Below are 14,207 nucleotides of genomic sequence, written 5' to 3'. Positions count from 1 at the left end.
TACATTAGCAGTGTATGGTGCTGGTACATTAGTACTGTATGGCGCTGGTACATTAGTACTGTATGGCGCTGGTACATTAGTACTGTATGGCGCTGGTACATTAGCACTGTATGGCGCTGGTACATTAGCACTGTATGGCGCTGGTACATTAGCCCTGTATGGTGCTGGTACATTAGCCCTGTATGGTGCTGGTACATTAGCACTGTATGGCGCTGGTACATTAGCACTGTATGGCGCTGGTACATTAGCACTGTATGGCGCTGGTACATTAGCACTGTATGGCGCTGGTACATTAGCACTGTATGGCGCTGGTACTTTAGCAGTGTATGGCGCTGGTACATTAGCAGTGTATGGCGCTGGTACTTTAGCACTGTATGGCGCTGGTACATTAGCAGTGTATGGCGCTGGTACTTTAGCACTGTATGGGGCTGGTACTTTAGCCCTGTATGGTGCTGGTACATTAGCCCTGTATGGTGCTGGTACATTAGCCCTGTATGGTGCTGGTACATTAGCACTGTATGGTGCTGGTACATTAGTACTGTATGGTGCTAATACATTAGCCCTGTATGGTGCTAATACATTAGCCCTGTACGGTGCTGGTACATTAGCACTGTATGGTGCTGGTACATTAGTATTGTATGCTGCTGGTACATTAGCCCTGTATGGTGCTGGTACATTAGTACTGTATGGTGCTGGTACATTAGCCCTGTATGGTGCTGGTACATTAGCACTGTTTGGCGCTGGTACATTAGCAGTGTATGGTGCTGGTACATTAGTACTGTATGGTGCTGGTACATTAGCAGTGTATGGCGCTGGTAAATTAGCACTGTATGGTGCTGGTACATTAGTACTGTATGGTGCTGGTACATTAGCAGTGTATGGCGCTGGTACATTAGCAGTGTATGGTGCTGGTACATTAGCCCTGTATGGTGCTGGTACATTAGCCCTGTATGGTGCTGGTACATTAGCCCTGTACGGTGCTGGTACATTAGCACTGTATGGTGCTGGTACATTAGCACTGTATGGTGCTGGTACATTAGCACTGTATGGTGCTGGTACATTAGCCCTGTATGGCGCTGGTACATTAGCCCTGTATGGCGCTGGTACATTAGCACTGTATGGCGCTGGTACATTAGCACTGTATGGCGCTGGTACATTAGTACTGTATGGCGCTGGTATATTAGCCCTGTATGGCGCTGGTACATTAGCCCTGTATGGTGCTGGTACATTAGCCCTGTATGGCGCTGGTACATTAGCACTGTATGGTGCTGGTACATTAGCACTGTATGGCGCTGGTACATTAGCCCTGTATGGTGCTGGTACATTAGCACTGTATGGTGCTGGTACATTAGTACTGTATGGTGCTAATACATTAGCCCTGTATGGTGCTAATACATTAGCCCTGTATGGTGCTGGTACATTAGCAGTGTATGGTGCTGGTACATTAGCACTGTTTGGCGCTGGTACATTAGCAGTGTATGGTGCTGGTACATTAGTACTGTATGGTGCTGGTACATTAGCAGTGTATGGCGCTGGTACATTAGCACTGTATGGTGCTGGTACATTAGCCCTGTATGGTGCTGGTACATTAGCCCTGTATGGTGCTGGTACATTAGCACTGTATGGTGCTGGTACATTAGCACTGTATGGTGCTGGTACATTAGCACTGTATGGTGCTGGTACATTAGTACTGTATGGTGCAGGTACATTAGCACTGTATGGTGCTGGTACATTAGCACTGTATGGTGCTGGTACATTAGTACTGTATGGTGCTGGTACATTAGCCCTGTATGGTGCTGGTACATTAGTACTGTATGGTGCTGGTACATTAGCACTGTATGGCGCTGGTACATTAGCAGTGTATGGTGCTGGTACATTAGTACTGTATGGTGCTGGTACATTAGCCCTGTATGGTGCTGGTACATTAGCCCTGTATGGTGCTGGTACATTAGCCCTGTATGGTGCTGGTACATTAGCCCTGTATGGCGCTGGTACATTAGCCCTGTATGGCGCTGGTACATTAGCCCTGTATGGTGCTGGTACATTAGCACTGTATGGCGCTGGTACATTAGCCCTGTATGGCGCTGGTACATTAGCACTGTATGGCGCTGGTACATTAGCACTGTATGGCGCTGGTACATTAGTACTGTATGGCGCTGGTACATTAGCCCTGTATGGCGCTGGTACATTAGCCCTGTATGGTGCTGGTACATTAGCCCTGTATGGCGCTGGTACATTAGCCCTGTATGGCGCTGGTACATTAGCCCTGTATGGTGCTGGTACATTAGCCCTGTATGGTGCTGGTACATTAGCCCTGTATGGTGCTGGTACATTAGCCTTGTATGGTGCTGGTACATTAGTACTGTATGGTGCTGGTACATTAGCCCTGTATGGTGCTGGTACATTAGCCTTGTATGGTGCTGGTACATTAGTACTGTATGGTGCTGGTACATTAGCACTGTATGGTGCTGGTACATTAGCCCTGTATGGTGCTGGTACATTAGCACTGTATGGCGCTGGTACATTAGCACTGTATGGCGCTGGTACATTAGCCCTGTATGGCGCTGGTACATTAGCACTGTATGGCGCTGGTACATTAGCACTGTATGGCGCTGGTACATTCGCAGTGTATGGTGCTGGTACATTAGCACTGTATGGTGCTGGTACATTAGTACTGTATGGCGCTGGTACATTAGCAGTGTATGGTGCTGGTACATTAGCCCTGTATGGTGCTGGTACATTAGCAGTGTATGGCGCTGGTACATTAGTACTGTATGGCGCTGGTACATTAGCCCTGTATGGTGCTGGTACATTAGCCCTGTATGGTGCTGGTACATTAGCCCTGTATGGTGCTGGTACATTAGCCCTGTATGGTGCTGGTACATTAGCAGTGTATGGCGCTGGTACATTAGCAGTGTATGGTGCTGGTACATTAGCCCTGTATGGTGCTGGTACATTAGCCCTGTATGGTGCTGGTACATTAGCACTGTATGGCGCTGGTACATTAGCAGTGTATGGCGCTGGTACATTAGCAGTGTATGGCGCTGGTACATTAGTACTGTATGGCGCTGGTACATTAGCACTGTATGGTGCTGGTACATTAGTACTGTATGGTGCTGGTACATTAGTACTGTATGGTGCTGGTACATTAGCCCTGTATGGTGCTGGTACATTAGCACTGTATGGCGCTGGTACATTAGCAGTGTATGGCGCTGGTACATTAGCACTGTATGGCGCTGGTACATTAGCACTGTATGGCGCTGGTACTTTAGCAGTGTATGGCGCTGGTACTTTAGCACTGTATGGCGCTGGTACCTTAGCCCTGTATGGTGCTGGTACATTAGTACTGTATGGTGCTGGTACATTAGTACTGTATGGTGCTGGTACATTAGCACTGTATGGCGCTGGTACATTAGCACTGTATGGTGCTGGTACATTAGCACTGTATGGTGCTGGTACATTAGCCCTGTATGGTGCTGGTACATTAGCACTGTATGGTGCTGGTACATTAGCCCTGTATGGTGCTGGTACATTAGCCCTGTATGGTGCTGGTACATTAGCACTGTATGGTGCTGGTACATTAGTACTGTATGGTGCTAATACATTAGCCCTGTATGGTGCTAATACATTAGCCCTGTATGGTGCTGGTACATTAGCAGTGTATGGTGCTGGTACATTAGCACTGTTTGGCGCTGGTACATTAGCAGTGTATGGTGCTGGTACATTAGTACTGTATGGTGCTGGTACATTAGCAGTGTATGGCGCTGGTACATTAGCACTGTATGGTGCTGGTACATTAGCCCTGTATGGTGCTGGTACATTAGCCCTGTATGGTGCTGGTACATTAGCACTGTATGGTGCTGGTACATTAGCACTGTATGGTGCTGGTACATTAGCACTGTATGGTGCTGGTACATTAGTACTGTATGGTGCAGGTACATTAGCACTGTATGGTGCTGGTACATTAGCACTGTATGGTGCTGGTACATTAGTACTGTATGGTGCTGGTACATTAGCCCTGTATGGTGCTGGTACATTAGTACTGTATGGTGCTGGTACATTAGCACTGTATGGCGCTGGTACATTAGCAGTGTATGGTGCTGGTACATTAGTACTGTATGGTGCTGGTACATTAGCCCTGTATGGTGCTGGTACATTAGCACTGTGTGGTGCTGGTACATTAGCAGTGTGTGGCGCTGGTACATTAGCCCTGTATGGTGCTGGTACATTAGTACTGTATGGCGCTGGTACATTAGCACTGTATGGTGCTGGTACATTAGCAGAGTATGGTGCTGGTACATTAGTACTGTATGGTGCTGGTACATTAGTACTGTATGGTGCTGGTACATTAGTACTGTGTGGTGCTGGTACATTAGCACTGTGTGGCGCTGGTACATTAGCACTGTATGGCGCTGGTACATTAGTACTGTATGGTGCTGGTACATTAGCAGTGTATGGTGCTGGTACATTAGCACTGTATGGTGCTGGTACATTAGCACTGTATGGCGCTGGTACATTAGCCCTGTATGGCGCTGGTACTTTAGCACTCTATGGTGCTGGTACATTAGTACTGTATGGTGCTGGTACATTAGCCCTGTATGGTGCTGGTACATTAGCAGTGTATGGCGCTGGTACATTAGTACTGTATGGTGCTGGTACATTAGCAGTGTATGGCGCTGGTACATTAGCAGTGTATGGTGCTGGTACATTAGCACTGTATGGTGCTGGTACATTAGCCCTGTATGGTGCTGGTACATTAGCACTGTATGGTGCTGGTACATTAGTATTGTATGGTGCTGGTACATTAGCACTGTATGGTGCTGGTACATTAGCAGTGTATGGTGCTGGTACATTAGCACTGTATGGCGCTGGTACATTAGCCCTGTATGGTGCTGGTACATTAGTACTGTATGGCGCTGGTACATTAGTACTGTATGGTGCTGGTACATTAGTACTGTATGGCGCTGGTACATTAGCACCGTATGGTGCTGGTACATTAGCCCTGTATGGTGCTGGTACATTAGCACTGTATGGCGCTGGTACATTAGCACCGTATGGTGCTGGTACATTAGCCCTGTATGGTGCTGGTACATTAGCACTGTATGGTGCTGGTACATTAGCCCTGTATGGTGCTGGTACATTAGTACTGTATGGTGCTGGTACATTATCCCTGTATGGTGCTGGTACATTAGTACTGTATGGTGCTGGTACATTAGCCCTGTATGGCGCTGGTACATTAGCACTGTATGGTGCTGGTACATTAGCCCTGTATGGTGCTGGTACATTAGTACTGTATGGTGCTGGTACATTAGCAGTGTATGGTGCTGGTACATTAGTACTGTATGGCGCTGGTACATTAGCACTGTATGGCGCTGGTACATTAGCCCTGTATGGCGCTGGTACATTAGCACTGTATGGCGCTGGTACATTAGTACTGTATGGTGCTGGTACATTAGTACTGTATGGTGCTGGTACATTAGCAGTGTATGGTGCTGGTACATTAGTACTGTATGGTGCTGGTACATTAGTACTGTATGGTGCTGGTACATTAGTACTGTATGGTGCTGGTACATTAGCCCTGTATGGCGCTGGTACATTAGCACTGTATGGCGCTGGTACATTAGCAGTGTATGGCGCTGGTACATTAGTACTGTATGGTGCTGGTACATTAGCCCTGTATGGCGCTGGTACATTAGCACTGTATGGCGCTGGTACATTAGCAGTGTATGGCGCTGGTACATTAGCCCTGTATGGCGCTGGTACATTAGTACTGTATGGTGCTGGTACATTAGCCCTGTATGGTGCTGGTACATTAGCAGTGTATGGCGCTGGTACATTAGCAGTGTATGGCGCTGGTACATTAGCACTGTATGGCGCTGGTACATTAGCAGTGTATGGTGCTGGTACATTAGCACTGTATGGTGCTGGTACATTAGCAGTGTATGGTGCTGGTACATTAGCAGTGTATGGTGCTGGTACATTAGCAGTGTATGGGGCTATTATATGAGCACTATATGGCGCTATAATATAAGTGCTGTATGATACTATTATATACACCCTGTATGTCTCTATTACTTATACCCTCTCTGGCAGGATCATGCGGTTTCCTTATAGCAGTATTATTTAGTAGCAGTGTACAGAAACATTCTTCCAAAATACCTGGACGGGCGTTTCCACTGGGTCCACACAGGTGCACACATTGTAACACTGTCACATATATGTAATACTGCCAAAGAGTGCTGAAATAATACCGCCATATAGTGCTTAATAGCTATAACTATAACAGCTTTATTAGGGATATCCCCTGTGCAGAGATAGGGAATCAGATCTCACCACTGCTACTACTCGCGAGCACTGAGGCTTAAATTGTGGTTTATTAAGGAAATTGCCTACAATGCAATTCCATAAAGTTCATAAAGTAAATGTGGAGTTCCCCTTTAAGGGTGGGCAGACACGTGGCTGCGGTCAGGATGGGGTGTAGTGTGGTGCAGGTGCTGTGTCTATAGGGAGGCTGAACGTGTAGGTCAGGCGGATGTTATTACGGTCTCTTAAAGGGACAGCAGCGAATTAACGTACCCAATAATGCAATTCTGATGTCCCTGGCAATGTAAGGGTTACATACAACCTCAAAACTCATCTTCAAAGAACATGCCGCAGGCACCAGAGGGGTTAACTGATCCCGGCCGCCCGGCAGTCACTTACCAGAGCCAGAGGTCCCCCCGCAGCGAGCCGGCAGCCAGGGCTGAACCTGAGACAAGCGTCTTTCACTTGATGTCCCTGACGCACGTCATGCCGATAGACTCGGACGCGTAGTCGTAGTGATTGCTGGAGGACATGGAGCGGCCCCAGGAGGAGCACTGCAGGTTGGACCCGCGCTTCTTGAAGGAGGAGGTGAACCTGTAGAACTTCTTGTGCCGGTTCTTCAGATATTCCCGGTAGTTTTTGGTCAGCAGGGTGTAGAGGAAGGGGTTAATGCAGCTGTTGCTGTAGGTCAGGCAGGTGACCAGGTAGTTAATGCACTTTTGGGTCTGAGACGAGAGCGGCGGTGACATATCGTAAAGTCGTATTAGCTGCCAGATCCAGAAAGGCAAGAAACAAGCCCAGAAGACCAGGACGATGCTGAAGATCATGATTAGCACCTTCTGTTTGGGGGACCTCTTGTTCTCCTTCTTGTTGATAGGGTTCCTCTGGGATTCCAGGTAAGTTCTGGCCAACCTGGTGTAGAGGTACCCGATGATCATCCCTGGTGCCATGATGCTAGTACTGAAGAGTACCGTCAAGTAAGTCCTGTAGGCATCTTCACTCCACGTTGGGGCGCACATCCTCTTCACCCCTTTGCCCTCAACTTCTCTTAGGGTCATCATGATCATCATGGGCAAGGTGAGAAGAAGAGACAGCGCCCACACGGCGAAGGCCATGGACTTTCGATAACCCTTGGACCTTCTCACCGTGTCCAGAGGTTTGGTGACGGCCATATACCTCTCGGTGCACATGACGGTGAGGGTGAAGATGCTGGCGTGCATGGTGAAGAGGTCCAAACTGAGCAAAATCCGACAACCAATGTCCCCAAAGTACCAGTCCTTGACGAAGGAGGTACAGACGATGAAGGGGATGCTGGACAGGTAGAGGAGGTCCGCCAGGGCCAGGTTGATGATGGAGATGTACATAGATGCAGCGTACCTCATGGAGTGACACATGACCACCAAGGTGTACACGTTCCCCGCCATTCCAGCCACGTACATCAGAGACAGGATGGTGCCAAAGGTTGCCGTGATGATCAATTCTTCCATGCTGTAACCCCGAAGGTCCAGGTTGGAAAAGTTCCCCGGGCCGGAGGAGTTGGGCTCCATCTCAGTGTCAGTGCAGCCGGCCCGGGGAAGGGACCGTCTTGTGGAGAAGACTGAGGTTTCTCAATAGCTTGAAACTGCAAAGGAGAGAGAGAGCGGGAGGGAGGAGGAGGAGGAGGGAGGTGGTGACGACACTGCTGCTCTCCCTCACTATCTTCTCCATCCTTCTCTATCTCCTTACTTTACCGATCCCTCATTCCATCCCTTCTATTGTGTCTGGATCCGTCACATTGTCCTTGTGTACGGCTTTCCACCTGCTGCTTTCTCCTCTTCTCCTATTGCACTTGTCTCGTCGTTCCCCTCCTCTGTTTTTCTCTAACCCTCTAACTTTTTTTCCACTGCTCCACATTTTGCCCATCTTAAAGGGAACCTGTCACCAGGTTTTACCCCACTAAATACCAGCCCCCCCTCAGGTAGCGTATGAAATGTCCTTTCTAGAATTCCCTCTTTTATCTGAAATCTCATCCATTTACCTATATAAAAAAAACACCCCAAAGTGAGGCAAAGATGACTCTTCTCATCTCATGCACATGAGATGAGTCAAGTTTAGAGGTTGCAGGAGTAGTGTCAATTCAGAGCCCCTTTCTGTTCTATAGCACCTAGAGACATGCTTCTTGCATCGTATTAAAGATAAGAATCTCATCTTTCAAATCGTATTGCTCTGTGATCTACAGAACTGGGAACACTGGCAGAAATAGATAGTTGGGAACTGGAGCCTGTATCTCTGGTTCTGTAGCTCACAGAACCACAGCCCTGATATGATCCAGAAGATGAGATCCTTATCTTTATTATAGCACAAAGGGGAACATTTACTTACCCGTCCCGTCACGATCCCCGAGGTGCGTTGTCCGACAAGGATTCGGAGCTGCCGCAATTCACTAAGGTCGTGCGCCCGATATCCTGCATGTGTCGCTTCCCCCGCTGAGGTCACCTTCTTCTTCCTGATGCATGTAAGTGCATGGCTTGCGACACAATTTTGAATGTTAAATCCCGCACTCATCTGAGTCAGTCGGGTTATCCAGTGGCCACGCCCCAGATTTGTGTCACATGAAAGTCGGCACGATTGTGCCAAGATCCGATCACGTGCGCCAAAAACCTCAGATAAATGCGGCGCAAAATGGAGAAAGTTGGGAAACCCATCGAAAATGCGGTCCGTGGACCATTAGTAAATGTGCCCCAAAATATTTTTTTTCTAGGTGCCATAGAACATAAGTTAGGGGTCTCTGAAGTGACGGCCTCCTCTGCATTCACTAAACGTAACTCATCTCATGTAAAATGAGGTAAAAAGAGTCATATTTGCCGGACTTTGGGGGGAGATTTGGGGGAGGTATTGCCCCAGGAATGATGTGTATACCTGCTCCACAGCCTCTTGCCTAAGCTCTGGTGGATTGCTCTAGTAGTATTCAACCTGAAACATGCTATAACTTTACGAGAGAGGGCCTGGAATAGCTCAATGTATAGCGCACAGTGCACAGCAGTGTATACCTCTGTGTATGTTACTAGCAGCAGCAGGGGGCATGCTCTCACACTGCTGTGCTCTGTGCGCTATACATTGAGCTATTCCAGGCCCTCTCTCCTAAAGTTATAGCATGTTTCAGCTTGAATACTAGATCAATCCACCGGAGCATAGGCAAGAGGCTATGGAGCAGGACAGTGCAGAGAGCTAAGAGCACAGCAGTGTGAGGACACTCAACATTGCACTTGGCACAGATACAATCCTGGAATATAAATCACTATTTCACAGTCCTGCTGCTACTAACAATACACAGAAAGGGCTGATTACACACTGGCTGCAGTCTGATTTCTGAGATGTTATGTTGAATTTTTTCCCATTAACTCTTTGTTGTATTCTGTATCGGGGCAAAAAGGACTCAGGATAGTACAAAGGACTTATGGAAAGAGTGTTTATGACATATATACATGTATATACATATTCATCTCATCCACGTTATATTAGGTAGTAGCATCTATCACTGAATGTTGTCACTGCAGGTTCTACAGAACGTCAAGTGTCAAATCTGGAAAACTTGAGGTGGTGTCAAGCAGCTGCTGCACAGCCCTATATTTCTGGATAGACCTCCAGTCTTCTACACAGTGGACTGACGAGGTCTGTTAGATGTCTCATCTACATCCAGTGTAGCATCTACCCCCCTATGGCCCAGTCCTTATACCGTTTCTTCAAAGTCTTCTTCTTGCCCCTCACCTCTAGGTCTCATACGGTCTTCTTTCATCTCTCGGCATGGTACACCCTCTCTATGATCAGTGATTCCCTTTACACTTCTCCCCGTTCTCACACTCCATACAAATTCTTCTCACCCGTTTCTCACCGCCTTCACCAGCCCCCAGGCTTCTATTTTCATGACGTCTTTCTGTGGAACCTTTTAGTTTTCCCAAGAAATCTTCATCTACTCTCAACAAGCTACATGATTAGCCTACCCATTGTACTACTCCCTAAGTTGGGTCTAAAGGGTTGTCCTTCTTCTGGTTAGACATGGAGGAGATCATGGGTTGGCCACACATTTTGAATGGTTGTGTGGCCGACACATGTTCTCCTGAACCCCCCCAATTGACATGCACCTACAGATGCACATGCATTTTGAGAGAGGTCTTGATAGACTAAAATCCATCATTCTTGACCCTACTTTGCAGGACATGGTTGTTGGGGAAAAGTAGGGATGGTCTCATAAACATCAGAACATAAGCCAGTTTGGGTTTGGCCAATCTTCATCTTATGGGTTTTGCCATCTAGATATGGACTTGAGGAGGCAACCATATTCTACCCCTTCCATTGAAGAGATGGCCACCACACTGTGGTCCAGGTTATCCCTCTCTTCCCATGACTCCTGAACATTGATATTATCAGTTATACATCCACCATTGTCTTAATGTTCAATAGTTAAAAATATGTCTTACTGGGGAAATCTTGACAGTGATAACCCTTGGGACTGGGCTTCTCACGGTGGCCATATATTCTACAACATGCAACCAAGTACTTTGGATTAAGCCTTAGATTCTGATGAGGACCTTTAATGGTGGCCATATGTTCTACCACATGTAACCAAGTACATTGGATGAAGCCTTAGATTCTGATGGAACCTTAAATGGTGGTTATATGTTCTACCACATGCAACCAAGTACATTGGATCAAGCCTTAGATTCTGATGGGACCTTAAATGGTGACAATATGTTCTACCACATGCAACCAAGTACATTGGATCAAGCCTTAGATTCTGATGGAACCTTTAATGGTGGTTATATGGTCTACCACAGCAACCAAGTCCATTAGATCAAGCCTTAGATTCTGATGGGACCTTTAATGGTGACCATATGTTCTACCACATGCAATCAAGTACATTGGATCAAGCCTTAGATTCTGATGGGACCTTTAATGGTGACCATATGTTCTAAAACCATGCAGCGTTGGATCAAGCTTTAGATTCTGATGGTTCTTGACCATCAGTAATCATCATTATAATGTAATTTTAGCAGGCTCGTCAACCTTACAGTTTTACCCAAAACATGCTGATCGCACTGGGGTGGGGGACATCGAGTGCTATTGAGACTCAAATTTTTAGGCAGAAATTTTATGAAGACCATCAGCGGTTGGCCATCATAATAATCCTACTACTTACAGTAGGTTCTGTGACCTTCTACTTTTTCCCCAAACCATGCTACCCCTTTGTTTTTGGTGCTTTGTTTACTGACTTGGATTCCTCCTTATTATCTTCTTCTTCGATCACTTCACTTTTCTTCCTTTTCATCGCGACCTTTAATACCATCCAACCAATGCAGATGATTTGCTGGCCATAAAATAAAGTCTCCTTCTCAACGTCTCATGACCTTATTATCTTCAGACATACTGTAGGCTCCTACACTTGCTCTATTTCTGTCATGATTACAAAAAGGTCTCCTAGAAAATGTTTCCTCCGAGTTACCATTAATGACATCAATTCTTCTCATGGGGCAAATTAGCCGGGCTTCAGCTCCAGGCACATGCGGCGTGTAATGACCATAGCATGTGAAGAACCGTTGAATATAAATGGTGAGGTCTAAGGTCAGTATTCAATAGCAGGTATTCCGAGGCGCTTAGGAAAGGGTTAATCCTTTATGAAAGATCGATATGATGACAGCTAGTTGTAAAATTGTTAGGAAATCAGCCGACGTCAAGGAACAAATCTTCTTTTATCGTATTGTATTGGGATTTATTTTGGCTTTTGATCTTCTGATAGAATTTCCTTCATCCGAGATCATGGAGAACATCATGGAAGTCATCGTCTTCCAAGTTCACTGATGCCAGAAATTGATTTATGGTAAGATATTTGTTGGAGTAATCGTCTTTCCTTAAGACCATAAAGAAAGCAAAGTAACTTGACCTGTTTGGTCAAGAAGATCCATCAAGACAATCAATGGAAGACAACTTTCTTCTTAACGGTATGTTCGTAAATGTTTGACCACGCTTGGAGCTGGGCAGAGGACACAAAATTTGGCAGACAACCTCATGAATGACCATTGTCAGGGTGATATCACTCTGAACCTAAAGCTATTGAAGTCAAGGGTGATGTCCCATGTTTTTGTTTTTGACCCGTCTCCTAACTGAAATTGTTAGTTCTCCTTGACCTGCTGATCTCTTGTGTTGACCATAGCCAGTCCCTGACCTTGTATCTAAGCTTCCCACCCCGACCTGCAACCATATTATTGACTCCTCCTGCCATAATCGCATATTCTACCCGACTTCTTATCTCCTGACCCCTGGTGTTCACAACAGTGTCCATAGGTCCTAGGCCTGCCATCAACTAAATGAGAATCACTGCTAGAAGTAGCATCTTCCAATCCCTTTATTGTATGTGTATTTGTAAATGTTTGACCACACTTGGAGCTGGCCAAAAGCAGAAGACTTTGGAAGACCACCTCATGAATGACCATTGCTGTGGTGATACCACTGTCAACCCAAAGCTCTTGAGGTCTACTAAACATGGGGGATGTCCTTTGTTTTTCATGTTTTTGACTTGAAATTGTTGGTTCTTCGTGACCTTCTGATCTATTGTGTTGACCCTAACATGTCTCTGACCTTGTATCTGTGCTGCCCACCGTGACCTACAACAAAATTTTTGGCTCAATTTGCCCTAACCAAAAACTGTACCCGAATTCTCTTTCTCCTGACCCCTGGCTCTCCACACCAGTGTCTCATGTTCCTAGAACTTCTGATCCCTTTATTGTATGTATATTTGTAAATATTTGACCACACTTGGAGCTGGATAAAAGTAGAAGACTTTAGTAGACCACCTCATGAATGACCATAGATGTGGTGATACGACTATCAACCCAAAGCTCTTGAGGTCCACTAAACATGGGGGATGTCCTTTTTGTTCCATGTTTTTGACAGATGTGGCACTCTGGGTGGGTTTTGGCTGTAGTTTGGGCAATCAGCTTCTAATTGGTTGACCATCACTGGTCTACGGGGGGGTTTAATGGTGAATACTAAGGAGGTCACATATTCTAAACCCTTGTTTTAAAAGCCAAAGCATTAGGTTATACTGTATTCAAAAAGTTGCATGTAGAAGAAAGCAGTAGGTCTTGAGTTGGGGGTAGGACCAGATGGTCCAGGGCCTCCATTAGGGGGTCTCCAATGTACTATGTATAATGCCGATGATCTGTAGATAAAGAGACTTGTGACCCTTCGTTCCGCCCCCTGGGTAGGATCACCTTGACCTTGTACAATGACACTGCCCTGCCAATTATCACTCAAGTGCAGGTGAAGGTCCGTCCCGGATAGAAAATGAATATTGATCGATGACTATGATAAGTATTGATGAGCGCGGTAAATGAAATGCTCCATAGGGTCACCTAACACAAGCAATCTCTCCTCCCGTTGCTTCTCACAGCTGAGGGTTTGCACCTATAGTAACCGATCCACACAAAGTCTCAGTGTGAGATCTACATAAGCTGCCAGCTTCTAAATGGAGATAGAAATGTACTGACAGCAAGCAGAGATCTTGAAAACAACTAGAAACTGAGACGCAAAGGATAAAAGATTGGCGTACAAGGCGAGACACATATAATGGTCACTATTGAGTCTGATATTATACCGCCACTGGCAGATGGCACCACGCAGGGCATGGACACTCTTATGCTGATTAAGGCGCTATAAGACTGACCACATAAAAGTCATCTATTGGGACGGCAGTGATATTATTAGAGCTGGATATCATCTCACGCTGTTCTTATGCTGAAGAGACGAGAGGAAAACGCTGTGAATATTATTAGACTGAACTAGTAAAGAGCTTAATAATCCTGAGGAAATGTCACACAGAACAGGTATTAACATCACTGCCGCAATAATCACTGCCCAGCCCTAGACCG

General features: G+C 46.2%; 1 protein-coding gene across 1 annotated transcript in view; it reads right to left on the bottom strand.

Annotated features, from left to right (window-relative positions):
• Positions 1-7,914, bottom strand: part of LOC140065100 (urotensin-2 receptor-like) — a 28,573-nt gene extending 20,659 nt beyond the window's left edge. Inside the window, exon 1 of the mRNA XM_072112593.1 lies at positions 6,703-7,914. Coding sequence (XP_071968694.1) covers positions 6,765-7,850 — 1,086 coding nt within the window. The 5' untranslated portion in view covers positions 7,851-7,914 and the 3' untranslated portion in view covers positions 6,703-6,764. The remainder of the gene's footprint in view (positions 1-6,702) is intronic.
• Between the last annotated feature and the right edge of the window lie 6,293 nt (positions 7,915-14,207).

The sequence above is a fragment of the Engystomops pustulosus genome, chromosome 6 (genome assembly GCF_040894005.1).
Source record: "Engystomops pustulosus chromosome 6, aEngPut4.maternal, whole genome shotgun sequence".
In the NCBI taxonomy this organism is placed as follows: domain Eukaryota; kingdom Metazoa; phylum Chordata; class Amphibia; order Anura; family Leptodactylidae; genus Engystomops; species Engystomops pustulosus.
The sequence above is the reverse complement of the archived record's forward strand: the minus strand, read 5'-3'. Positions and strand labels throughout refer to the sequence as shown.